Genomic DNA, 26,940 nt, shown 5'->3' with positions numbered 1-26,940 from the left:
CTATAAGTTCTTCCCTGTTACCCACTGTTTCCTCTAGAGCAGGGATGGGGGTACTCAAGGCGTTCAAGGGCCAGTGTCCTGCAGATTTTAGACACGTCACCTCGTCTTGAAGTTCTCCAGAGGCCTGGTAATGAATTAAGCATTTGATTCAGGTTGACCCAGGGTGAGATCTAAACCTGCAGGAGTTGCATTTGTATTATTTTTGGTTCACTTATTTTTGCACAAGTTTGCACAAACCATCAGCCAGCACAAAATCCTTTCAAATCTTTATTATGTGCAATAAAATAGTTGAAAAATAAAATAATAAAAGTTCAACTGTTAAAAAGTAAGAGATACATAATTGATCGAAAGAACAGGAAAACTACTGAAAATGTTTTTTGGTGAGACGTTTATCCACTTATCCATTTTCCTACCAAGGAGCTTCCCTCAAAAATGTTTCACAAAAGCATTTTCAAAGAAAATATAAAGCCAAACATAGTAGCACTTGCAGTAGAAGCAAATACAATCTTTCTGTCTTTACACACATTTGTACGGGGGCCTGAAGATGCAAAATACAAAATAAAGCAAAAAACAACAGGCAACAGGCAGTATGGATAGTTAAAAATCCTTATCACTCTTAAATGCAACAAATACTATTTTACTGTTTATAGGGAGCACCTTGCTTTCTTACAAATGCAGATTTCCTCATGCCTCTATGCTCAGGCCTAATTCTTGATTTCAGGGTTTGAATGGTAAATATCCTTTGTGAAAATATTCCCTAATAACTGCAATATCTTCCGCTGTTTCAAGGGCTAGGACTCCTTCCATTTAAAAAATGGTGTCCCAAAATTTTTAGGCAAAGTGAAATGGTTTTATTTTCTTGTTATTTTTTTGTGTGTGCATCTGTTTTGTAACTCAGGACGACCGTACACATATCTTACTGTCAAAAACTTCTTAAAATGCTAAACACACGGGGAGAAGAAAAACTTTAAGCATGAAAAATACCAACTTAATTCAAATGTATGAGATACAAAAACATGTTACATCCTGTATATTTTTGATCATGTGCCTGCAGTAGAGAATCAGGCTTTTTCCTCGTTAGCAGGAAATGTGCAACACAAAGTGAGTTCATAGACCTAGCTTGATATTTGATACGTATGGATATGTTAAAACAAACTGAACTTATAGAAGAAAATGACGGCAGATTGTAACATACACGAGTTCTTATGTGGAATGTAATTTTGGTTGCAAAGTGAAAGCTACACCCCCTCGCACATATACAAAAACACTCTCAGCACTGTGAAGTCGACTCTTTTTAAAAGAGATTCTCAAATATGATTTCTCATTATGTCGAACACTTGGATGCCAGTTTGTCAAACGCGCCCTTTAAGATTCATAAAACATCTTCTTTGTGACAGTAGTTGCTCCCATGACGCCCCTCTGAACCACCTCCTTGGTGATCTGACGAGTCACCATGCCGCTAGTCTCTGTGTGCTGCGTAGTCATCATCATCCCATCTGTTGGACAGACAGTGGTACATAACAGTCAGTGAACACATCCTATTTTAAAAAGAAGAGAAATGAAGCTTAGTTTATTATTTTTGTACCTGAGAAGAAGGGGTCGTCGAGCACGGTGTGGGAGATGTTAGTTCGTGTGCTGACTTCCGTTGGCATGTGGAAAACCTCCCGCCGTGTCATCGACTGGCTGCTGTGCTGGGACAAAGCACCTACAGGCAAGGAAGGACAAAAACAGATGGATGAGAAGTCTGTTATCTCCAAGAAGGAGTGACAGAAATGCGTTGAGCAATACATTATCATATAAGCTTAAGCTAATTTGCAATGCTTCATCCTACATGAGCTTTTAAAGGTATTTTAACCAAACCTTCACCACCAGGGGGCAGCATTCTACAAGTGGTGTTGAAATGTAGCTGAAATGTGCGCTGTTGTTTAATTTCTGAAATATTAGGAGGTGTTATGCTTTGGCTGGCTGCCTTTATGAACAAAAATGTTATCTTAATGGCTTGCCTGGTTAAATAAAGGTTATAATAATTAACAGCACCATCTTGTGGTATAAAGTGATATTACACAAAAGCAAAGCCCAACTCTAGGATCAACCTAGCTGATATCTCCTCAACATAAGACATATAACTTTTTTTGAAATACAGGTATTTACACTGTGTAAAAATTCATAAAACCCAGGAGCACACGCAAACCTCAAACCCCAGAAAATGTAGACAAAAAAATGTAAATGGCGCCCAAACAGTAGTACAAAGAAGAGCATGTCTCACGCCTCTTTAAAAACTGTTTCAGCTTATATTTTAAAATAACCCAAATCAGGATCTACTTTTAGTTCCTCAAATAAGGACATCCACATGTTGATCGCCAAACAGGAAATGCTGATCAAATCTGACAGTTACCGCTGCTCTGCTCTGAAGAGACCGTCAGTGACTTTGAACAGCTACCAAAATAACGCTGCAACTTCAAGGTGAGCGACTAAAGCCAAAAAGAATGAACACCTCAGAAAGTTATCTAGGCAATCTGACTCTACAATGTCCTCTAGCTAACCATCGAGCACAACAAGATGTGCAACTAGCCAACTGCTTCCTGTGTGGACGCCCTGTAACTCATTCCCCCATAAAGACGACATTTGGTGACCTCAACGGTACCTTTAATGATGGGAGTTTTTTTTGTAAAGCCTTCCAGTGGGCTGGATCGCGTTCCTCTTTTGGGTGTCATGTAAGGTTCCCTATCTGTAAGCGGAACCCTGAGGTCAACAAGCACCTGTCAATCTTCAGATTTAACTCAATAACTTCTATTGTGCAAAGCAGCACAACAAAAGCTTGCTTTCTTAATGTTGAATCTAAGTTTTTAACATTTAAAAATGCATATTAACTCATGGAAATGATAATTTCTGTCAATTTATGCTAAAAGTAAGAATCGCTGGACAAATTTCTATTAATTCTTGATGGATTACAGAGACCTCTGCACCTTTGCTGCGCCACAGTCATGCCAATATTTCTCCTTGACTGAGAGGATCATAAATTACCCCAGAGGTTCCCAGAAGATGGATCTTTTTTGGTACCAGCTTTAAAATTCATCGAGCATATTCCTGTTACATAACTCCAAAATGTTTGCTCTTGCATAGCCTCAGTCTAAAATGTCAACTCTGGACAGAAGCTGCCCTGCACTCCAATACAGACAAAGAGACTGACATTTACGCTCATCCCTCCGAGGGGATCAGCTTTTTGTCTATTTCAGCTTCTAGCAACAACCGCTGGGAGTTTTTTTGTTGTATTTTTAAAATTAATATCAGACGCCAATCTGTCAGTACGGGCTTTATCTTACTTCCATCCTGAGATTCAATGGTGATGATGCCCTCCCTCTCCGGACCGAAGCCCTGTGTGGTTCGAGCCTGGACCTTAAACTTGTAGGGCATGTTCTCAGTCAGGTTGGGAACGGTCAGACTGGTTTCAGCGCCATCGCTGTTCACCTGGAAGGAACGCATATCACCTGCAGGAAACAGGAAACAGAGGTCAAACCAAATTCGCACAATTTAAAATGTAACAGCTTTACTGCAAGTGACCTTTGTGCAGAAAGCCTCACCTCCGCCATGCAGCTGTTCGCAGGTGACTACATATCCCAGGATCTCTCCGTTGGGCTTGCGTGGTTTCTCCCAGCTGAGCTGCAGCGAATCAGGACTCAGAGCTGTGAACACCAGAGGTCCTGGAGCGCTGGGAGTGCTAAGAGTGAAAGGCGAACCTGGAGGAAGAAGTGACAAGCGACAGCATGAGGAAGGAGAAATATTAGATCGAGTGCCTTTGTTAAGATAAGCAGACGTTGTTTTTGTGGACTGATAAGTGAATGAGCACCTGGCACAGGGCTGAGGGGGCTCTTGGGGTCGACAGCAGACTCGATGGTGATGACGCCCTCTCTTTCCGGACCCCAGCCCTCCTGGCTCTGAGCCTTCACCTTAAACAGGTAGGAGTGATTTGGCAGCAGGTCCTGGATGATCACCGAGTTCTCTGCCGGGTTTGTCACGTTGATACGCTTCATCTCACCTACAGGGAGCAGAGCGTGGTCAGCATCACCATCGGAGAAGATGTCAACTGCCTCCATAAACAGGAAGTGAATACACGCACATCCTGTTCTCGCTCTTCCACATTAACGTTGTGCTCCTTGCACTTACCTCCGTTGAGGAGCTGGTAGAGGACGCAGTATGCGAGGATGTCTTTCTCACAGTGGGGCTCCTGCCAGCTGACTTTGAGGGCCGTTGGTCCCAGTGCAGAAAACACCAGTCTGCTCGGGGTGTCTGGAATGCCGGGGGCGAGTCGTGCATCTGAGAGATAACACACAAAAACATGAGCATCCTAACAGATGTGTGGTGCGTCTTCAGATCAGAGAGGGGACAGATTAGATTTAAATGACTTTTCTAATTTCACAAAGCCGTTTATCTCCATTACTCTGAGTGCTTTGCAGCGATGGAACTGATTTTAAGACTGTCACAGATTATATATTGCATTATACATTACAGCTCTTGCGTAGTTCTAATAGCACTGCGATTAAAGGCAGCAGGATAAACTGTATTTAACATCAAATTCCCTCACAGACCTTTTATGACATACGAGTTTTGGTGGTTTTGGCTACAAGAAAAATATAATAAACCCAATATTCATCTCCACCAACTCCTGAAACTAATTCAAGCACCAAATCACAACAACAGTCGCCTCAATGTGCTTTATATTGTAAGGTAGACCCTATAATAATACATACAGAGAAAAACCCAACAGTCATATGACCCCTTATGAGCAAGCACTTTGGCAAAAGTGGGAAGGAAAAACTCCCTTTTAACAGGAAGAAACATCCAGCAGAACCAGGCTCAGGGAGGGGCGGGGCCATCTGCTGTGACAGGTTGGGGTGGGAGAAAGTCTAGCTGTTAAGCAAATGAATAAATTCAATAAAAAGCAAAACTGTAATGTGTTTGACTATTAGCATCCCTGCTAGGTCTGAAAAAAGTGATGCCAAGGCACAATTCTTTCTAACGGCCAGCAGGAGGCGACTACTCTGATTGCAACAAGGAGTCAGTTTGTATGAAAATCTAAGGTCTCGATTCCCTTTGTCGGTGAGGCTGGTGATTGAATTTATGATATCAATTGCTAGCATCAAGTCTGTTTTATGAGTGTGTTCCCCTTGAAATAATGATGTGATGTGTATACATGAATGAAATATTGTGTTAATCTAAAACAAAAGGGATTTCTAGTTGTTAGAACATCGGATCTCAGAGCGAGGCAAAGTTCCACACGTTTAAAGAAGCAGCGAAGACTGCAGAGGGGTGCTTTATGCATCACACCCAGCAAACCCTTCCAGTGCTTCCATGCTTGTATGCTGCAGACTTACCATGGAGAACCCTGTCCAGACTATACAAGGCTTCATTGACGTCTGAAGACTGATTCCTGGCCCTCGAGCCCTGAGACAGGCTGTAGCTGAAGTGACTCTGAGAGCTGCTCTGCATCCCAGTGTAGCCGAACCCACCTGATGGCGCATTGAGCAGGGGAAAGGAGGGAGGGGTAGAGGGGAGCAGGACACCAGGAGGTAAAGAAAATGATGGAAGCAAAACAGAAGGGGGAGGGAAGCGCATAAGGAGGGAAGAAAAAAGAAGTAGAATAGAAACGAGGGGAGGGAGGGAGAAACAGCGATAGTCAGCTTAGCTCCTGCAAAGTCTGCTGTGCAGCCAACAGCCCCAACCCTGCTAACAGATGTCCAAACCAATGGGCTCATGCTCTTGCATAGTTTACCTGCCACGGCATCTTTACTGTTGCACTCCAAAAAAATAGAAAAGCATCTCTCGTGGCCAGAAGAACAGAAATAATTCATTCTCAATTTCTCTAAATTAATTCAAACCTCTGTGAAAACTTACCAAGATCTGGGAATTTGCTTGACAGGTCCCCCATGACGATAGAATCACGGATATTTTCTTCCATGTAGCCTCGGTTCTCCGAACGCTTCCTCAGGATAACGTCAGAGGTGTGGACACCTCCGATCAAATCCTGTCTGCGAGAGCCTCCTGCATGGAAGGAGAGACAGATGAAGGATAAAGACATGCGGCGTTATGAAGTTTTACTTTACTTTTTCTCAGCGCTGCTCCCACCCTCCCATCATACCTGGCCCAGACAAGTAGGTGGTGGTTGTTTCCGTGGTATAGGAGCCGCCCGCCCCTCTGTAGTTTGAGCTCAGAGTGGACATGGGGGAGGACGATGCTGACAGGTTACGTGTTCCTGACCCTCCGGGGAAAAGGAAATTCTGTTCCCACTTCCCGTTCATATAATCTGTGATGCACGACAGCGAGAGCCGGGGTTGTTAATAACACAGTACACAATCTGCAACATTTAAAGCGTTCATTCACTCTCAGTGCCACTGATGGGAAGCAGCCTCAGCCAGAACGCGGAGAGTAAAGCAGCAACAGTTTCAGTCCCGCTTATGTGCAATAGGGCAGTGAACACTACAACCGCACTTTTTCATTCAATCAAGCTGAAATCACTTCTTTTTTATTGCTAGAAGACTGTATTTTTCTCCAAGCAAATCACATGTTATGCTTACTTGTATTGCAGCAGGTCATAGAGTCATATTTTAAAGGACGCTCACCTTACACATGGCCAAAGTAACAAATAATGTCACAGTATGTACAAATAATAGATGTGAGCCAAACTCGGAGACGGCGCAGATTTCCTTATATGGTCATTGTATTGCAACACCAGCGAGTATCCAGGTGTACAACAACTTGGGGAAGCCAGGTAAGGAAGAGCCAGTCAGAAAATTTTTTTTACAGCATAGAAATTTTACTGATTTTGTTTAAGCTGGTTAGTAAAAATAAAAACATAAAAATCACAGAAATAAAACAGCAAAATAGAACTCGGGTTAAAGGCTAGGAAGCTAACACACACTACCAAACACAGTTATTATATAATCTCGGCATGTTGGTACACATAACTTCTTAGTGTTACAACACTCCCCTTAGGCTTGGGGCGATCATGGCTCAAGAGTTGGGAGTTCGCCTTGTAATCGGAAGGTTGCCGGTTCGAGCCCCGGCTCGGACAGTCTCGGTCGTTGTGTCCTTGGGCAAGACACTTCACCCGTTGCCTACTGGGGGTGGTCAGAGGGCCCGGTGGCGCCAGTGTCCGGCAGCCTCGCCTCTGTCAGTGCGCCCCAGGGTGGCTGTGGCTACAATGTAGCTGCCATCACCAGTGTGTGAATGTGTGTGTGGATGACTGGATATGTAAAGCGCTTTGGGGTCCTTAGGGACTAGTAAAGCGCTATATAAATACAGGCCATTTACCATTTAGGCTGATAAGAAATATTATTAGTCTTAAAGTTTAGCCATTCCAAATTAATGTAGTTAATATTGAGATATTTCATTGACCTGTGGATAAAGTATCCCATGATGAAACTAAAGTACTTTCTCTATAAGCAAGTAGAGAAGTGAGCATGTCTTCATCTACAGAAGCAAAACTGTAAATGCTGTTGCTTAATGTGCAGAAAACATATCAAATACTGGCAGCCTCCCCAATGTGAATAACCGAGCCGCGTATGTAAAAGCACATTCGAAAATAAAAGGAAAAAGAGCTGCGAGAAAAGTGCTCTGCAGAGATGAAACTGTATTTTAATTAATAAACCCCCCAAAAAGCCTGTTTATTCTGTGCTTCTGCACACTAACTAAGCTTGTAATACAGCTTTATACCACAGGCAAGCTGCCTCCAGATCACAACCTCCCCAGTGGGACACAAAGAGAATAGACCCGATCATCAACTGGAGGTGCAGCAGTTGATGCCAGTGCTCGTCTCTGGGCAGGATAGATGGGGCAGGTGCCGACTAAGGACAAGTGGTAACATTTGAGTATGAGTTAAACCACGAAAGCAGAGAGAAACGTTGTTGCCTTGCTGGGAGCATGACTGGCCGTGCGTAACAGCTGGCATGCCGGCTGCCTATCTGCGGGGTCGGATGGAGTGTTCTTCACCTGGCAGGGGTGTTTTGGTGTAGCTGGGGTTGGGGGTCTCATCTGAGCTCGTCTCTGTGTCTGTGCTGAGCCGACTGGGGATGACATCCACTCGCCTTTTCCACGACACCTTACGGAGATCCAGGTTGGACCCCACCAACTTGACATATTTCCAGCCTTGATTTGGTGGTTACAGTGGAGAAGCAAGCAGGCCAAGGGTGGGTTTGTTTGTTTTGCTATAGAGTACTTTACAAGACAAACTGCATGCATGTACTGTAGATGTGATTATATATCGCTTAAGTGCAAACTGTCTTGGAAGTGAGTAGCAACTTTAGCACTACTGGAGAAAAATGAGAGCAACACAATGGCTGCAAAAAGCAGGAGAGTGACAGCAGACTGAAGACATTTTGGTTTGTGATCACAGAGACATCTACTGCATATTTCTGCGGATGCAGTGGAAGCAGACTTTTGCTGCTGCTTGACTGGGGCGCTGCCTGTAGGAAAAGGCCGCCAGATGGAAGTGGTATCAAAAAAGCATGACAGAGCCTTGAGAATAACACAGAGTCTCAGAGCTCTGGTGGGTCTTTTTTATGTTTTCAGACGTTTTATACTAAAAACCTGAAAAAATTAGAAAGAACCCAAAAAAGGAAAAGTATGTATGTTCCTTCTCTTTCAGAAGGGCCAGCATATTTTGCATAAAGAACACGTTGCCTAACACACGATGCCTCGGAGCATCAAGAGTATGAATTGAAATCACTGGATCCACGTTACAGTCACAGCTCGTTCTCTGACACTATCAGCTCTCAAGAAGAGGTTGTGCTTTTGGCTCTGGATACCCACCGTCACCAGACACACTGGGTGTCTTGGAGCCTACAGGTGACTTCAGCACCTCGTTGCTGTACATCAGGTAGCCGTCATACTCATCTCCCGCCTCGGCATCCACAATGGGGACATCTGGAATGATGGGAACTGGGGGCAGAAAGAAAAAGAAAGGGGTAAATGATTTTTCATGGAGGCTGAGCGCTCTGGGGAGGTCTTTGTCACCGACTTACTGGACAGCGGTCTGGCTGGCTGCGATGCCAAGTTGATGGTTGCATCTCTGAAGGGACCCCAGCCCACGCTGTTCTTGGCACGGACCTTGTACTGATAGGTTTGTGCGTTCTGGAGGTTCTCGATCAACAGCATTCGCTTTTTAGGATTGTCGATCTTCACTTTCTTAGCTGGTCCTACTGGCTCTGCGAGAAGCAACAGGATAGAATCAAACTTTGGTGCTCCCAGCGCATGTGGAGAACTTTTGTGTTTTACGAGCGGGTCTCTTACTCATATCGTCATCGATGGGCGTGTAGATGACCTCGTAAGCCGTAATGTTGCCGTTGGTCTCTGCAGGCTCTGCCCAGCTGAGCTGAGTGACAGTTGGACTGATGACATTGAAGGCCAAACGACCAGGTTCTCCGGGCACTACGGGAAAATGCCACAGCAGCCACTTGTGAGTTTAAATTTAGCCTTGAGACAGGTTGTTCCAAACAAACTAGCTCTAACGTGGGGGGTAAATTGTATCGTAACATGATTGCATTGAACCACGGCATCCTTATTAGCTATAAGCTGGAGGAATCTGGGCTTTAATGTTAAAAAAAAGAAGTTGCATTTAACAGAAATTGACTGGGTTTACAGTAATTACCATCCTCCAGTGTTTGACAGGTGACGACGTCAGTATCGTAGCCATCTCCCACTGAATTGTAGGCACACACTCGCATCTCATAGTCACAGTAGGGATACAGGTTGGTCAAGTCAGCATGTGGAGTCTTCACATCTAAGACCTGGGCATCTTTCTCTGGATCACCATAGATCCAATACTTGACCTAAAAGAAAACACTGACTTGATAAATATTCCAAAAATCTTCTTGATGGGATTCAGCTCTTAAACTAAAGCCCTCTACACACCAAGCGCGTTGCGAAAAAATGAAATAAAATCCTGAATTTTTTTGAACTTGACTGAAAGTCGTGCGTGATTTGCAGAAAATCTGTCCTAAAAAAAAGCTGCCAAATGCAGTGATGTGGTTGGTGAGACCTGTTTTTTTCGTGCATAACAATCAGAAAAATCAAGCGTGATTTAAAGAAATTTGTTCGCTTCTGCAGTGTGAATGGCCGATTAGGAGTCAGTGAGTTTGATAAATATTGTTTCAAGGCCTTATCAGCGATATTTCGCGTACCTTGTACCCCATGGGGTTACCAGGTGGAGGTTCCCAGTTGAGGCGGATGCTTCTGGGTCCAGTTGCTACAGCCTTAGGGTTTTCTGGGGAGAGGAGGTGACCACCAGGTGAGGCAGCTTTCCTGTTTATGAAGCCCTTCTGTGCCATCTGTGCTATTTCAGGAGATCTTGGAACTGTGGGGATTGGAAGGAATTACCAGATAAACAAACTTGCAGTAATTTTGTTTCACAATGATTGAAACTTCTCAAATGCCATTTCAGTAAATCTTTGGATGAATGTGTTTGTGGAACTAACAGTTCACTCAACATCACCTCAACACACTTACCTCCATCTGTGACATTGACAACGGTGGTCTTCTTGTCTCCAATAGAAGCGTTGGTACTTGGGTCAAATAGCTCAAGCTGGAAGGTCTCAGGCTGGATGGGTCCGGGGTAGGCTTTTGGATCAATCACAATGTTCTTTTCTGTCTCTCCGGGAGAAAACTTCAGAGGGCCAGATAACTCAAAGCGCTGGGCCTTCTTGGTGCGCCATTTCACTGTGGCAGGGGTCTCGGGGCTGCGAGTGCGGACCACTGGAATGGTGTAGGTTGGATCTGTTGTGGTGAAGTTCTGGGTGGCCTTCTTGAACGCCATCACACTGGGTTCTGTGTGATAAAGAGCGATAATGTGGGAAAGAGGAGCAACTTTAGCGATCAATTCTTCTCTTAGAATCAAGGCTGTGATCAGAACACTTGTGCATCCATTTACCTGGCAGGTCTGCGATAGTAACAGTGGTTCTCGGGTAGCGTCCCAGCTTGGCACCCTGCCTTGGATTACTGAGGTCCATGACAAACTGTTTGACCTGTTTGTCTTCTAGTAGACCATCTTTCTCACTCAGCTCCAGGAGACGAACAGGAACTATCTTCTGAGTCTCACCTGGACCATAGGTCAGGTCTCCTTCTACAGTCAAGTAGTCCTGAAATACATTATGGAGGAACCGTTTGGTAATGTGGAAAACCCACTGACCTATACCACACACGCTGACTGTGATTAGAAGTTGGCACAAGCCTGTAAAGGCTCTAAAGTAGGGGTCTCCAACTCTAGTCCTCGAGAGCTGCTGTCCTGCAGCTTTTAGTGTCAGCTACTCCAGCAAGCTGAATCAAATGCGCGAATTACCTCAAGTGTGGCAAAGCCGTTCATTTGATTCAGGTGTGTTGGAACAAGGATGCATCTAAAAGCTGCAGGACAGTAGCTCTCGAGGGCTGGAGTTGGAGACCCCTGCTTTCTAAATCTGGCTGAAAATAATACATTTAGTGTTTTGGTCACGTCCTTGGATTTTTAGAGGTAATCGTGACCATATTTGGATGATGGTTAACAAGCTGCATCCACCTTTGGTATATAAATAAAAATAAAATAAAATCTTTTTGAATTTAAAGTCCCAACAGCATCCAAATGGATGAGTTATAAAACACTCACCCAGTGTACAATTGTTATTAACAAGTTGTAGAGATGATACAGTTTTCGGACTGTAAACGTGTTAATGTCTTAACATGGACGTCTGTGAGTGCTTACTCACTTTTCGGAGACACCTTAATGTGGCCATGTTGGCTTCATTTTTCAGTCCCATCCATATCATACATAAAAAGCCGCACATGCTACCAGTACGCAGCAGCTCACCTTCTTATCCTTGGCAGTGAGGTCTCGTGAGCGGTATGCGACTTGTGTGCGTCCGTCCTCAATGATCTCTCTACTGACTGGGATGTTGGCCACTCCATCCTTCCTGCTGTAGGTGTAAGACGGCTGGAGGAATGAAAAGACACTGGTGGCTGGTGGAGGAACAGAGGAAAGAATCAGTTTATACGATCAAACATCATACACTGTTCAAACCACAGGGCCTCTCGAACTTTAACTCAACATTCCTCACCGTGCTCTTTGATGATGGTGATGTTAACCAAACGTTTTCCAATCTCTGCAATCCCCAAAGGCACATCTACAGCCTCCACCAGCAGTTGTTTCTTGTCATCGTCTTCATCTTTGACAAAGAGCGGCACATGGACGTCTACTGATTCCACACCTTCTTGGAACTCTATGGCTCCAGCAGCCTCTGCAGAAGAAGAGCAGATTTATGGCAGGCAGTAATAAGAGTATAGCTTGGCTTTGCTGCAAACAAAAGATCCATTTTAACCATTTGGGCACGCAAATAACACACACCTCTATCTGTAGCTACTGTGTAGTAGCCCGGCACCACTTTCAGGTCGTGGAAGTTTCCAGACTGGACGTTCTTTTCAGTAAGTTTGACGATATCTGGGTAGCTGCTGCGAGGAGCAGACAAGACGGTGTCCATGATGGTGTAGTCCTGCCTAAAGAGCACAGCAGGGCCAGAGAAGTTAGACATGAATCACCTTAGGTTCCCTAAGAAGACAAAACCTGTACCGTTTTCTTGCATTATTACAATATTAATGATACCTTTTTCCAGCATTTCTCTGTGTTCTGCAAGGGCAAAGAAAAAGCAACAATTACTGAGAAAATCAACCATTTGTTTCTAGCTTTGATGACAAAAAAGCACACATATTTTGGTGTTACTGGACATTTAGTCCATCTTACCTGAAGGAGGTCTTCTGCACCTTCTGCGCCCCAGGAATTTGCTTGTACAACTCATTTAGCTAAATGGAAAAACAAACAGCTAAGTGAAACTGTTCCTACACTGATACATGCCCACAAACAATCCAAAAGACTCACATTATCTGCAACTTCCTTGCGGAGCTGGTCACCCTCTCTGGAATCGGGGTGTGTCAGGCTCTCAGAGAAGAGCCTGTTCAGTCGAAGTGAGATCGGGAATGGGACTACAAAAGTTGAAAAGAAAGAAAAAATGTGTGTAAAAGTTTTTTTTACTCCAAAACTCCATTTGACTTTTTCTTCAATTTTTCTGCTTTTGAAAGAACTCACTGGTCTCTTTAGGGTTTGGCTTTATTAGAGCCTGGGGGTGATTGGGTCCACGGTGGACATTGTCTGTAACCTTCCAGCGAACCACATCAGTACCTTTGGGTGGACCGGTCCTCACCATCGGTGTGTCAAGATGATCTGAGGTAAGCAGAGACTGACGGAGCAAATATTCATCTTCTTTGAATCCAACTATGCGGCCTGAAAATAGAATTCAACATGAGGTCGCTCACCTTCAACACAAACCCCTGCTGGAAATGATGAATAATATACAACATGATAAACATCTTACCTCTCCTACAGCAAGGCAGCAGAGCCAGACAGCTCTGTGTTGAGAAAAGACAGAAACCATTACCTCCCCTGTGACTTATATAAAAAATTAATTATTTACAGTTCCAAATGTGAGTGTTTATTACCTGAAAGCAGGCCTTGCAGCAGGCGCAATACTTCCAGCAGCAAAGCAGCAGAAGAGCCAACAGCAACAAGAGGAACAGGATGAGGGGAAGCAACCACAAGAGGCTCCCAGGGGGGCAGTCTGAAGAGTCGTCAGGAGAAATTGATAAAGTTAGAAACAAAATCATAGAAAGCACAGCTGCTAGAGCTGCAGCTTTGTTGTTCTAAAGTCTGTGTGATATCATTAAATCTTTTGTTGAAAACAGTTATGGATATCGGTTTATGAGCAGTCACAGAATACTGCTGAAAATCTTTATTTCTTAACATCAAGACTGGATTACAAAGTGTGGAGTGAAGCCATCTACTCCAGGGCTCAGAGCTCATTCGCCGTAACATACTGGAGGAAGTTCTATCCAACTGCTAACTGTGATTAACCCTCTTTTTTTTAAGAAAGGACCTTATCTGGCTCGCTGCATTGGTGGGGCCATAGTGACTGCAATCCAGGAGAGGTAAAACAGGAGTTGCTTCCTCTGAAGGTTGTACATGGTTTTCACTTTGAGACAGGGTTAAGAGCTTGGGCAATTGGGACACGCTCAGTGCCAAAGCCACTACTTCGCTACATCAAAAGGTGCTAGTTGTCATTCAGGTAACTCACTAGCTTGCCTACTGGGGGTTTCAGGAAGGAGGCCTTTGGGGCAGATCCGGGACACGTCCCGGAGCCTCGGTGTTTTACCAGAAGAGCTGGCGGTGTGTATGAGGTTCATTTTTTCAAGCCTGATAAGATTCACTGCACTTCTTAGTGTCGTTAAATACGTTTGCCTAAATAAAGAGCGCATAAAGTTAAAGAACAATTAATCCTAAGGTTATTATTAGGTTGAAGTTATTAGGCGACCGTGGCTCAGGGGGTTGGGAATCGCATCTGTAACCGGAAGGGCACCGGTTCGATCCCTGGGCTCTCTGTCCTGGTCGTTGTGTCCCTGGGCAAGACACTTTACCCTACTTGCCTACTGGTGTTGGCCAGAGGGGCCGATGGCGCGATATGGCAGCCTCGCTTCTGTCAGTCTGCCCCAGGGCAGCTGTGGCTACAACTGTAGCTGCCTCCACCAGTGTGTGAATGTGAGAGTGAATGAATAGTGGCATTGTAAAGCGCTTTGGGTGCCTTGAAAAGTGCTATATAAATCCAATCCATTATTATTTACTATTAATAAGATTACAACACACGACCAGTGTTGGTCAAGTTACTTGAAAAAAGTAATCAGTAACTAATTACTGATTACTTTCCCAAAAAAGTAATCCCGTTATTTTACTGATTACTTATTTTCAAAAGTAATTAATTACTTAGTTACTTAGTTACTTTTTAAAAACACAATTTACAACCTGAAGAGGTGATAAAGTGATAGATCTTTCAGCCCAATTCTACTTTTTCTACATAATCCATCATACAAAATGCAATCAAATGGAAAAGTCTCTTTTTAAAATTTGTTTTATCAGTTTTAATCTTTTAATTTTATGCATCAAGCAAAAATTTAATTATATGCAACATTCTCTGACTTGAATAAATTAGTTTAACATTTAAACCTATTTTCTGCACATTCCAGCTCATAAAATAAAATATTTTTTGTGTTTTCACTCACTCTTTCAAATAGATGAAAGTAAAACACAGCAGAAAATAAATAAAGTCAAAGACTCAGCGGTCCTGTTGCTCTATTTTCACCTGTAAAGCAGGCGTAGGGTAGGCGGAGGTTTACCCTGGTGCAGGTGTGCCGCGGTCAGTTGAAGAATCTGCGACTTTCTCTGTGAGTTTCCCATTACATTGTTGCGCACTCGGTGCTTGCTCGGAAGTTTAGGGTTTTTTCGCTGTAAAAAGAAGTTTTCTTCCCACACACGATGGACGCTAATGTTTTTGTCACTTTTTATGGAGTCAAACTCAAAGTAAGGTCAGTACTTCCACGCTTTAAACGCTGCACGCTCATACTCTCTCCCACAATCGATATATGATCCATTGTTGATCTGCACACAGCTGTTGTCGCTAACGGCGCACTCGCTTACATCACTGTCGTGAGACATTCTTGCAAAAAAATCACGGTTTTAGTAACGCAGTAACGCAGCGTTCCTACAGGAAAGTAACGGTAATCTAATTACCGTTTTTGCAATAGTAATCCCTTACTTTACTCGTTACTTGAAAAAAGTAATTAGATTACAGTACAGTACACACCATCTCTGCACACGACACACTACACCTGCAGTTAATTTTCTCCAAGCTACTCTTATCACACTCATGACAAGAACTTTGAAATTAAAGAAATTTGTGTGATCATGTAGGATTCCTCCACATTCAGCAATCACATATTATAACACATAAGCTGTTGTCACAAGAGCACAGAGCAGATGTAAAATACAAACACTCACCCTTCTTCTTGAGCACCTGAACCTCCAAATCTGTCTTTTCTGAATCTTTCGCATTGTCAACGGTGTAGTGGTACGTGCAGTCATCGTCCTCATCACGGAAACTGCATGACTCATACACTTCCTCCTCTGAAAACGCAAATCATGATCATTAAGCGTGTGTTATTACTGCTAAAAGTGTCCTAGCTGATAATCATTGTTTAAGTTAATTTGTAGGTTTTTACTTTTTTTCAGTTCGTCCACCATGATGACTTTGAACGGACACTTGTCACACTTCTCTGTTTCCTTCATCTCTCCCTTCTTCCAGGCCTGACACTGGACACAACTCCTCGTGCCCTCACACACACCTAGCTGAGCCTAGAAAAGTTACGAACACACGAAGAGAAACTCAAGCAAGACCACTCAGATGTTAACTGAGGCTAAAAAGTATTTACATATCTACTTATCCACCCACCTGGAAATTTGGCTCACAGGTTGAAGTCAACTCCATCCCAGAGTCTGAACATTCACACCGGCCGCATACACATTTACCTCGACCACCGCAGATAACCTGGCACACACAAGGACACAGTCATGCGCTTCTTATATTTAAAGATACATGATAATTCAATTTAATTAACAAATATAAATGGCTCTGCTCACCCCTTTGCTGTCCAGACAGGTCTGGCTGCTCGTGGGACACTCGCAAGCATTTCCTGTCCAGCCCTCAGTGCACGCACACTGACCCTTAACGCAAGAGCCACGGTCTGATGAGAGAGGAAAGAATGAGATGTAACATTTTTGTACATTTAGAGAGTTTTGGAAGTAACACTGCTGGAAAATAAGATCGCTATTATCAATATTATCAAGGTGACAAAGCTAACAAACCCAGCAAACAAACACAATTACAATTTACTTGAGTCTTTATCTGCTAAATGTCCCTTTGACTTCTGACTGAAAAAATAAGCTAACATGAAAGTGTCAAAAATCTGCAGTTCCCCTAGTGGCCACTTGAGGCTGTCTAAAAATGTTCAAGAAGTCTGTGTTTCAGCATTAATGAGTGAATTTCCAGTATTTTATTAGCCTGCTGCCTAGCACTAATTAGTAGCGCCAAGCCGATAATTTCTAGGGTAAAATACACAAAATGACAAAGTCATATGGTGACATCACCGTGACTACATCCATTATTCTTAGTTTGCAGTGGCAAGAGTCACAAAACATCACAGTCTGGCGTACCATTGCAGAGGAAACCTGCATGCCTTTGGCACTGGGTCTTGTCATACTCGCAGTAGGGTCCTTCAAACTGATTTGGGTTGTAGCATATGCAGGTTCCACACTCCTGACATTCTCCGCGTCCGGAACAAGGTTCATCTGTTTCCTTTGCTTTGCACTGGTTGATGTCTGCAGCTGAACCACTCCCTGAACAATTACAGAAAGGACCCACCCTGGAGAGGAGACGTGACAGCAAACTATATTAAACCAAAAAGTCTGAAATCATTTTCATATGTGCCATCCTGGTAAGTTTTTTTAAATTATTTCTATAGAATGAATAATTAAGTCTCACCAGCCACCATGGCATCGACATTTCCCACACACCAGGTCTCCTTTTCCATTGCATCGAGGTGCATTACGAATGGGTGACTGGAGGAGAGTTAAAGATAGTCTTTTAAAGATGATCTGCCATAAAGAAATGTGACTTTAACTAGGCTTTTTGTGTGCTTCTAACCTTCTCACAGTCACAGGTTGGACACAAAATTGTGGCATCAACCATGACCCCGGTGCTAAAGGTGGTCGGTTTGACTCTCATTACTCCCTTGTTTTCATTCGGGTCCATTTTGCAGACGTGGTTTTCATCAATCATCCGTTGAGCTTTGAGCTGCATCACGAATTTGCCCTAGAAATCACACAAACACACACACACAAAATCATGTCACCAAATCCATTTAGGTAGTTCCTCCTGTTCCTGCTTCCTGTGGTTGTAAATCAATCCCCACAGACTGTCATGTGAAAATATCAGACTTTACAGTATTAAAATGCATTTTTTACAAGCTGATTCAAAACTGTTTTGGCCTGGTTTCCTTTTATAACTCTGATTTGGATCTGGTTACATCAGTTTCATCATTCATTACTTATTAGGTTAACTGGTGACTGGCCGTGGCATGAACATGAGCATGTTTGGTTGTCTCTCTCTTGCTTTCCTGTTAAAGACTGGTGATGTATAGCTAAGTTGGATAAGCAGGAAAATAGATCTATGGATGTTTAACAGGGCAAAAATGTGTACAAAACAGTAGTTTTCTGCCAGGGCAAGCAAAACCTAACGATTTGTAAATGATTTGTACAGTGTATCCTTTTCCACTGTAACACAAATTTTCTCTTAGTAACCACTTTGGCCAAAATGTCTGGGGCTCATTGTCTCTGCTTGCCTTTCTGTAAAAGTCACCACATGCCACTAGTGAAAAATAATTATTTACCATTTGGCAACAGAGTAAAATGGTTATTACGTTTGATAGAATAGCCTCACGTTGATTTTATGACTCTTTTGTTGTTTGCTTTATCATGCAGTTAACTGTAGTGAGTCTTAATTATGTAGATCAGTTTTTTTTACAGTAAAATAGGGAGTGCGGTGTTACATCATTTAAATTCTGAAAATCCCAGTTGTTGCCAACAAAAATAATAATCTATTACACAAATACATTTATTAGTAAAATAATTGTTTATATCTTTTTTTGGCACATACAATTTTTCCTGGCTGGAAATTAAATTCCCCGTATTTTGCAATCTGTCCACTTTCTTTCAAGAACTTCGCCTCGAAAGCCTTGGGCCTGTCCTCTGCACGGATGCTCATCTTAGCTCGGATATTCTGAAAAGACACACAGTATAAAAACCTATCAGCATGCAGAGATTGACTGAACAGAGTACAAAGTGCTAGCAACCGTGAGCTGTTACCGTAAAGGCAGTCTCCATGACTTCAAGGATATTGGATGAGTCTTCTTGCAGCAGACCAACCTCAGCAATGGGAAAATACTCTTCGAGTTTCTGCACACAATACAAAAAAATGTCATGGCATAAAAAAGGAGTTATCTATTTATCACAGACTTTCGGTATGACTTAAGTGAAATATGAAGATCTAAAGCCCACCAACCTGGTAGTGCGTGTAGGAGTGGTCAGTGACAGCAAAGATTGGGATAATGTTGTTTTTTCCCAGGAGACGGACCAGCGTTGGTATTGATGGGTAATCCTGTTTTGTAGCCTCTGTGTAAGAACCCTGCTCATTGAGATGGCATTGCTCATCATTGCGTGGCAAGACGCCTGCTAGCACATTAGCGCCATCAGCTTCATAGTGGAAGGCTGACTCCGTGGAAAAGACCAGGAGATGTGTGCTGCCTTGTCGCCAGCCAATTTTATCCTAGAATAACAAAATACAATGTAGCGCAAAAGATATGTGGTAAATAAATTACAAGGGCATTTAGGGAAAACGTGCATGTTCAACCTTTGCTGGTCAGAAGCCTTTCTTTCCAAATATTCCTCAAACAGTAACTCCTCATTTTCTGCCCACTTGGAAACAGAAGAAACTAAACTGTAATGGAAATAGCATCTATTTGACAGGAAAGAGATATTGTGTTTATAAGCTACTTGGTAAAATTACCACCAGGGTTTTCAAAATATGGCCTGAAGGACCTAAATAACCTTTTGTACATGAAAAACTAGTGTTCGTTTCATTACGTCACACTTCGGTTCATATTATGATAGAGGAATGGAGCATTGTAGACATTGTTTTTCTTTTTTTAACTGCTGGGAAAAATATGTTTACAAAAAATTATAAACTGGCACAAAAGTATAGTTATATGTGAGAATACTGAGAGTTAGTGTGAATGACACAGTGATGTGGTTCTCTTAGTTTCATCAGGTGGTGATCTCCAGCACTGGAACAGTTGAGAGCTGAGCTGGAATGAGAATGAACACCTTCATGTCTGAGGCTATAGTTCTGAGCAGGAAGAGGGTGAAGTGCCCGCTCCAGGTTGCTGCTCCAAGCGGAGGAGTTTCAGTATCTCAGGGTCTTGCTCACAAACGAGGAGAGAGGGAAAAGAGAGGGATTGACAGACCAACATCTGCAGTGATGTGATGTACAGGTCCGTCATAGTGAAGAGAGCAGAGAGTCAAAGTGAAGCTGTCAGTCTATGAACCTACCCTCAGCTGTGATTACAAGCCCTGGGAAGTAACTAGAAGAATACAATTGTGGATACAAACAGTAGAAATTAGCTTTCTCTGACAGGTGGCTTTGCCTCTTCCTGAGGAAGAAAGGAGCTAGTTGGGCATCTGACAAAGATGCCTCCTGTTTGAGGTGTTCTGGGCATTTCCTACCAGGAGAGGTAGAACAGGAGTAGGTCCTGGGGTAGATCCAGCACACAGTGGAGAGATTACATCTCTCTGCTGTCCTGGGAATGCCTGTGTTTCGGTTGATGAGCTGGAGGAGGTGATTGTTCAACGGACTGGGCTTTTCTACTTAAGCTGCTGCCCCTGCGACCTGGCCCAGACAAGCGGCAGAAAACGGACCCGGTGACAGTCTTAGACCTGTGAATTTAACACAAATGTAGGCGTAGCAACACTGGTTTAGTATTTTTATTTACCCCGCACACTGCAGCCTGCAATATGGCATCGAAGCCTCCCTCTGGGGCATCCAGGTTGCCAGAAATTCTCTCCTTCTGAAGTTTCTCGGTGAATTCACTTACGTTGCTTGTCAATTTAATGACATTTTTGAAAGCAAACGGAGGGTCGCTGTTGGGCCATGGCTGTTTAAGTCTGACAAAGAGGATGGAAAAAAGACAAAGAGGAAATTATGTTTTGACTATGTTAATGCACGTACAGACTGTGCTCAACTTTCTTCATTTTTTCTTACTTGATGGGCCTCATGTCAGTCTGGGGCTCTATCACTTTGTCCACAAACTCTCCAAATCCAATAGTGTAGTCACTCGACAGCTTCCCCACCAGCAAAGCTACAGGAAATACATTCCCAGTCAGTATAACATCGACACTCATCAGGACACATCGCCTTTGCAAGGATGCTCACCCAACTGATTCCCCATTTTTTTCAAGTTGTCCAAATCGTCCTCCATGGAATTTGAAAAGTCCATAAGAATATAAAGATCCAGAGGGCCTTTCTCTGGGGCAAACACCTGCACCGTCATGTTTTTCTCCTCCCCTGGCAGGAAGGTCATCATGGTACTCTGTGGTGACACCTGAGACTTCTCAAGATTGACGTTGATTGATTCGTTCTGCGCAGAAGGAGAGATAGAAGAAGAAGAACATGTGAAAGTTGAAATCTAGAAATTCTTTTGACTGAAAACAATTAATCTGAGGCCAAACTGGTGGAAGAGTGATCAGGACTTACCTTTAGTATCTCCTGGCTGCTTTTAACTGTAATGATGCTTGCAGCCTGGCAGCCATGGACAATTATGTTCTTATGCAGGTCACAGCGAGGGCCATTATAGGTCTGAGTGAGAAGGAAGATTGATTTGTGAAGACTGCTTTCCTGCAGAATCTTCATTTGACCACTTAGGTAAGATGATTGGAAAGGGAATACATTCAGTCTATAGACCAGGGACGTGACACTCATTATACAGAACATACACAACAGACTTAAGTGGGTCGGACCAGTGAAACTACATGATAAATGTGTAAAATCACAGAAAAGGTTTTTGCAGTTCATTGCCCAAACTGTCCTGTAATTATAAAACATAAAGTTTTCATTAATTCTGTGAATTTACTTCAAGAAAAAAAAAAACCAGACACTTCTTTAGTGTATAGTTGAAAAACAGGAATTTTTCTGTCATTAAAATGTCATTGTTTATGTATTAGTTGTTGACTACAACCTAATAGATAAACTTCACTACTTCACATAAGGCAACAGTGTCACCTGAAATTCAAAATGCTAAGAATGAGAACATTGAGAATGAATCGTCTTTCTGCTCTTTCGTATTTCTGCAGTTTTTTACTCTCACCTCTTCAGAGCAGTAAGCGCAGCCGACCCCGGCTTGCAGACATTCTGAGCAGGAGCTGGCCCTGGAGGCAAAGCAGTAGTTCTCTGTTGGAGCAGAAAGAAAATGAAACGCTCTCAGAAGGAATCACAGAGAGGAAACGCAGTGAGAACCGAACCTGTGAACAGCAGCTCAACTGACACCAAGCACATCTTCAAATCTCTCATTTTGGTCCTGTATTCCATAAAAGTTGGCTAAACCAGCAGGTTTAATAGAGCTTTTATAAAATTAAGGTCAAATCCAACTTCTTCATTCGTAAAAAAAAACAAAAAACGCCAGTTATAGCTTTCAGTAATCAATTTGTAATTTAGTCGACATAATGAAATGAGTACAAATCTGGTGAAAAATCTGCAAATGAGCACAAGACAGTTTGCAGATAGCACAGGTTCTGTCAATCTACACCTCAGTAGCTTCAAACAAACAGCACTGAGAAATATTTCACAATAAATGTTCTCAATAAATAAATGTGTGTCTAGTTGAGGTAACATGTATCTGGTCTTTCTCACCTTCAGCATAGGAGCAGGTCAACAGGACCGCTACAAGCGCGATCCCTACCGAGAGATGTAACGTCCATCTCCCCATCTCCTTCCTGCAAGAGAAACAGAACAAATTTGAAAAAAATCAAATGTAGAAGAATTCTCAAATCCACTTTTAGGGAAAGGAAAGAAAAAAAGAAGGTCAGAGAATCTACTTCCCTCTGGTGTAATTTGAACCACCTGCACTCTCGGGGCCAGACAGAGAGACCAGGCCCAGACGCTCCCCTTACCTTCACTTCAGTTTGGGAAAACAGCAGCTTCCAAAGACAAACACTAGACCCTATTAAAATACATTCACTGATTTCTATTCTTTAAAACACTGGACACTTTTTAGGAGTGTTAGCAAAGAGAGAATATGTTAGTACAGCCATTTACAATAAATAAATCGTCATCTCTAATTCAAACTGTTAACTGACTTCTCTAGAAGAAACTTCAGCAGAAGAAAAAGCTGCTTCTGAGGTCGATCGTGGCCAATACTGGGGACCGTACATCTTGCACTACACACATTCAATACAGCTCCACTGTAACGGTGTAGGTGGAAATCTCAGATACAGATCAATAAAGAAAAAAAGGTTCCCAGCAAACTTTATCTTTGCAGCAGAGTGATGGATCGAATCCTGACATGAAAGGGCGGATGCAGGGTGGGACCTGGAAATATTCGCAGCAGCACGCTGTGCAGACTCTTCACAACAAAACCACTTTATAATTTCATTCTGGAATCTTGGATGGAAGCTGCAAAAAACACTCCACCGAACATGGCACTGAACAAAGGGCGCTGTGTGGCATGAAAGGTCTCTGTAATTGCTGCAGTGGGCATATGCGATTTGAGTGCACACGCAGAAAAAAAAGGAAGAAAAGAAGGTGATTCGCGCCACGAAGATTTACAACCCTGAAAAGGAATTTCTCCTTCGGGCGAGAGAATGACCTGTGCGAGTTAAAAACACAGCCTGAAAAACACATGGGAAAGCCAACCTGGCAACTCGGTGTGAACTTGAGCTGGCTGCAGGTGTGTGCGTGAGCAATAAAGAGCTGGGCCTGAAACACAGAACAAACCAGCTCTTATCCCCAAACTTAATCATGAGTCGTCGAATATGAGCTAAAAAAAAGTGCAACTTTGCATTTTGCTCCCGCTCAGGCGAAATCAAAGGCACGCAGGCATTTATGACACTGACACTGACACAAATTACAGCTTTGAGGGGACAGAAAACAGAGCAGAGTCATTCGTGCTGTTTTTTGTTTTTTTCTTTGCTCAGAAGGAGTCTGCGGGGCATTAAGCTGGGCTTGTTTCTGCACAGACAACAACATGCCCGCCAGGTGAACATACCACCGCTGGGTGCGGGTCCGACCTCGTCTTGACATCATCAGTGAAAGGGCAGGAGGGTCTTTTGTAACGTGTTTGAAGGGTGACACCTGAAACCCGCCCTGCTATCTGCAAATTCCTCCCATAAAACCACAAACAGCACAACACAAGCAGCAACACAACAGGCAGCAAAAGAAGAAGGATTACTCTCCCCATAGCTGATCCACTTCACCTGTGCTACACTGCAGTCTGGGTTTTGATGTGAGCAATCATGCAGAACAAGAAGCCAAATTCACAAACACACACAAAGAAAAAAGAAAATAACAAGTAAACTTAAAGCAACTTTGTTTAAACCTCAGTCATCGGTCTTGCATGCAATTCTAAAACCATGTGGCCTGATATAAAGTTATATAACGCACGTTTCACAGGCAGACACTTCGCTCAAAAGTCATGCAAACACCAACAGGTAGAGTAGCCAGTCGATTTCTCGAAGCTCTGCGATTATCGTTTAAAGAGGACGCTGAAAACAATGGAGCCATCAGGCAATTTACAACCGCACACAAAGAGATTACTGATCAAACAAACCTGTTACTGTGTTCTCGCCCAGTCCAGGTCCAAAGGTGCAGCAATAAATAAGAAAACTATTTCCCCGTTTTTTTTCTCTGCTTTGTTTGACCCAGGAGTTTGGTGAAGAGTTTTTGTATCCACCTGTTAGCAGAAAAAGGAAAAAAAAAAACCCAAAAACTTCAAATCCTTGTGACCAAGTTGACAGTTCCCCTTACAAACAGAAACGGACGCACTTCCAGCTTCTACTCTCTTCTGTTTCTTTGTTCCTGTACAGTCCGCTCTGGTCAAATATTGACTTATTTGCCCTCAAACTGCGCTCACTCAAGTAAGAGTGAGTGTGTGTGTCTCAGAGTGTATGTGGGAGAGATATGAGACTCAGTGAGAGCAGCTGACTGAATATACTGCGAGGGCTGTGACTTGATCCCTCCTTTTGCTCCTGCATGCTCACACACACACACACACACACACACACACACACACACACACACACACACACACACACACACACACACACACACACACACTTTCCTATCCAGGTGAGTAGTTCTAACAGATAGAGTTAACTCCCTTCCGCCGCCTCCATCTTCCCCACCCTGTTAAGTTAAAAGGTCCACACCTCTGTGCGTCAGCCCCCCCTCCCGCCCGTTGCATTCCACCCCAGCGGGAGTTCACCTGTGTGGGCTTGACACTCTGCAGTCAGTCCCCTCCTTCAGCAGCCTCCTCCCATGCTCTTGGGAGTGGCACACAGAGCAGCTCTGCCTGCAGGCTACGGGAAACAGTTCTGTGATTTGTGTTTACACAACCATGTACTCATACTTGCAGGGCACATTTTCTTCTTGTACTTACATCTTCCAGTATTTCATATTAATGTACTGATTGCCACACTTCACAGTCCTCACTGTGTTTCCTTTTTTTGGTGTAGGTACATTTTAAACTGAAGGTAAAGAAAATTTCACAGTTTCAATGTTTAAATATATTCAAGTGTCATTCTCACAATTTGTTGGAACATCTTTCCAACCGAACAGCAAGAAGAAGTATATTAATGCCTGATGGGGCAGCTCGTAAGAGCTCCGTGTTCCAACTCTGCACGACATCGCATTTTGTTCAAACTCATGTATGGAGGTTCTAAAGTGCGAAACAAAACATTTTTTTAAAAAAGGGAACATTTTCAGTTTGATCTGTTTTCTTTTTTTCTTTTCTCTTTTAGGGGGTCACGCTTTTGAATTTTATTTATTTTTTTCATGTTTGGATTTTGCAGCTCAGGACTCCTGCAGTGACATTTGCCCAGCACGACAATGGTCAGTAAAAGAAGCATATATTTATTAGGGGTGCAACAATACTCGTATCGATATTGAACCGTTCGATACAGTGCTTTCGGTTCGGTACGCATATGTATCGAACAAAACAAAAAAATTTATTTATTTTATCAACTTTTCTTCTGACGATGCTGTCTGTGTTGAGCGCTCAGTGGATCTGCGTTCGACTACTCCGCCTAGGCTGCACTGTCGAGTGCAGATCCACTGAGCGCAGCACAAGCTAGCAAGACAGAAGCTAAGCTCGTTGCAACATGGCAACTGCCTCAACGCTACCCGAAATTGAACCTCCCCCACCCTCATTCAGATCTGGCCTTTGGAACTATCTTGTTTTTCATGTGAAGCATGACCCTGATGGTAAGCGCGTCATGGACAAAAGTAAAACAGTGTGTTGGATGTGCCACGCAATGCTCAATTGATGGGAACTAGTGCGTTAGCGCAGTTAGCTTGTTAAGGTGTTGGCGCCGTCCAGCCCCACGCACGGGGCGATCCGCGGTAACTTGTTAACGGAGATTTGCCGCGTTATGATGTTAACGTCATTTTAACAAGATTAACGCTGACAGCACTAGTGGGAACACAATGAATATGACTGCGCATTTACTCCGACATCATCCTAGTGCAAAGACAAGTGGAAGCAGACAAAAACAACAAGCACGCATGCTACAAACTTTACCCGAGTCATTTAGACAGCCGTTAGCACATGATTCTCCTTATGGGGACCTGATATGTTTAATATGCTGCTGAGAATATAGCCCAGAAGAAGCGGATAGTATAGCTTTTATTTTGGAAAGAGCCATTTCTCTGTAATAAACTCTCTTTTCCAAAGATGAGTGATTCCTCGATCAGATAGATTTATTTTTATTATTTTGTTGTTTCAACAACATTAAATTTAAAAACTGTACTTTTGAGTTAAAATATATATTTATAATTTTAATAAATGACAAATTAAAAAGGCATGAACATTTTTTTGTATCGAAAAAATATCGAATCGTGACACCAAAGTATCGAACCGAACCGAACCGTGAATTTTGTGTATCGTTGCACCCCTAATATTTATTATTGGTTGGGTTAGCAACATCAGGACCAGTTGGCCAAAGTCCCAAATTGAAATTGTGTTTCTTTTGACTTGATGGCTGTGAAGGCCATCCAAGCACACAACTCATTCTCATGTTGAAGAAACCAGTTTGAGATGAGTTCAAAATTCAATTTTATTTATACAGCGCCAAATCACAATAACAGCCGCCTCAATGCACTTTATATTGTAAGGTAGAGCCTACAATAATACACACAGAGAAAAACCCAGCAATCATATGACCCC

General features: G+C 43.0%; 1 protein-coding gene across 3 annotated transcripts; it reads right to left on the bottom strand.

Moving 5' to 3' along the window:
- Positions 1-254: 254 nt before the first annotated feature.
- On the bottom strand, positions 255-24,694 carry itgb4 (integrin, beta 4). Of its 3 annotated transcripts, XM_085283756.1 has the most exons (43): positions 24,328-24,694; positions 22,413-22,495; positions 21,871-21,953; positions 21,261-21,362; positions 20,940-21,144; positions 20,769-20,865; positions 20,500-20,671; positions 19,014-19,277; positions 18,818-18,907; positions 18,609-18,731; positions 17,598-17,765; positions 17,436-17,512; positions 17,108-17,316; positions 16,535-16,638; positions 16,347-16,442; positions 16,117-16,249; positions 15,896-16,021; positions 13,510-13,628; positions 13,386-13,419; positions 13,100-13,294; positions 12,893-12,996; positions 12,758-12,816; positions 12,620-12,643; positions 12,365-12,513; positions 12,078-12,257; positions 11,831-11,979; positions 10,922-11,129; positions 10,501-10,818; positions 10,176-10,348; positions 9,644-9,824; positions 9,286-9,423; positions 9,018-9,200; positions 8,806-8,934; positions 7,987-8,142; positions 6,137-6,301; positions 5,893-6,039; positions 5,373-5,507; positions 4,165-4,314; positions 3,848-4,036; positions 3,582-3,737; positions 3,324-3,488; positions 1,586-1,705; positions 255-1,496 (listed from the first exon to the last, which is right to left on the bottom strand). In XM_085283756.1, exons 2-43 carry the CDS (start codon positions 22,486-22,488, stop codon positions 1,366-1,368), a joined length of 5,982 nt encoding a protein of 1,993 aa, XP_085139882.1. In that variant the 5' UTR covers positions 22,489-22,495; positions 24,328-24,694; the 3' UTR covers positions 255-1,365. The 3 variants fall into 3 exon arrangements, with proteins under 3 accessions (XP_085139882.1, XP_085139880.1, XP_085139881.1); XM_085283754.1 differs by lacking the exon at positions 7,987-8,142; XM_085283755.1 differs by lacking the exons at positions 5,373-5,507; positions 7,987-8,142.
- Between the last annotated feature and the right edge of the window lie 2,246 nt (positions 24,695-26,940).

Source organism: Mchenga conophoros, linkage group LG8, assembly GCF_057382185.1.
Source record: "Mchenga conophoros isolate Kocher_MC1m ecotype Shallow Benthic linkage group LG8, M_conophoros_male_GT1.1, whole genome shotgun sequence".
NCBI classification, from domain to species: Eukaryota; Metazoa; Chordata; class Actinopteri; order Cichliformes; family Cichlidae; genus Mchenga; species Mchenga conophoros.
This window is presented reverse-complemented; position numbering and strand designations above follow the sequence as displayed.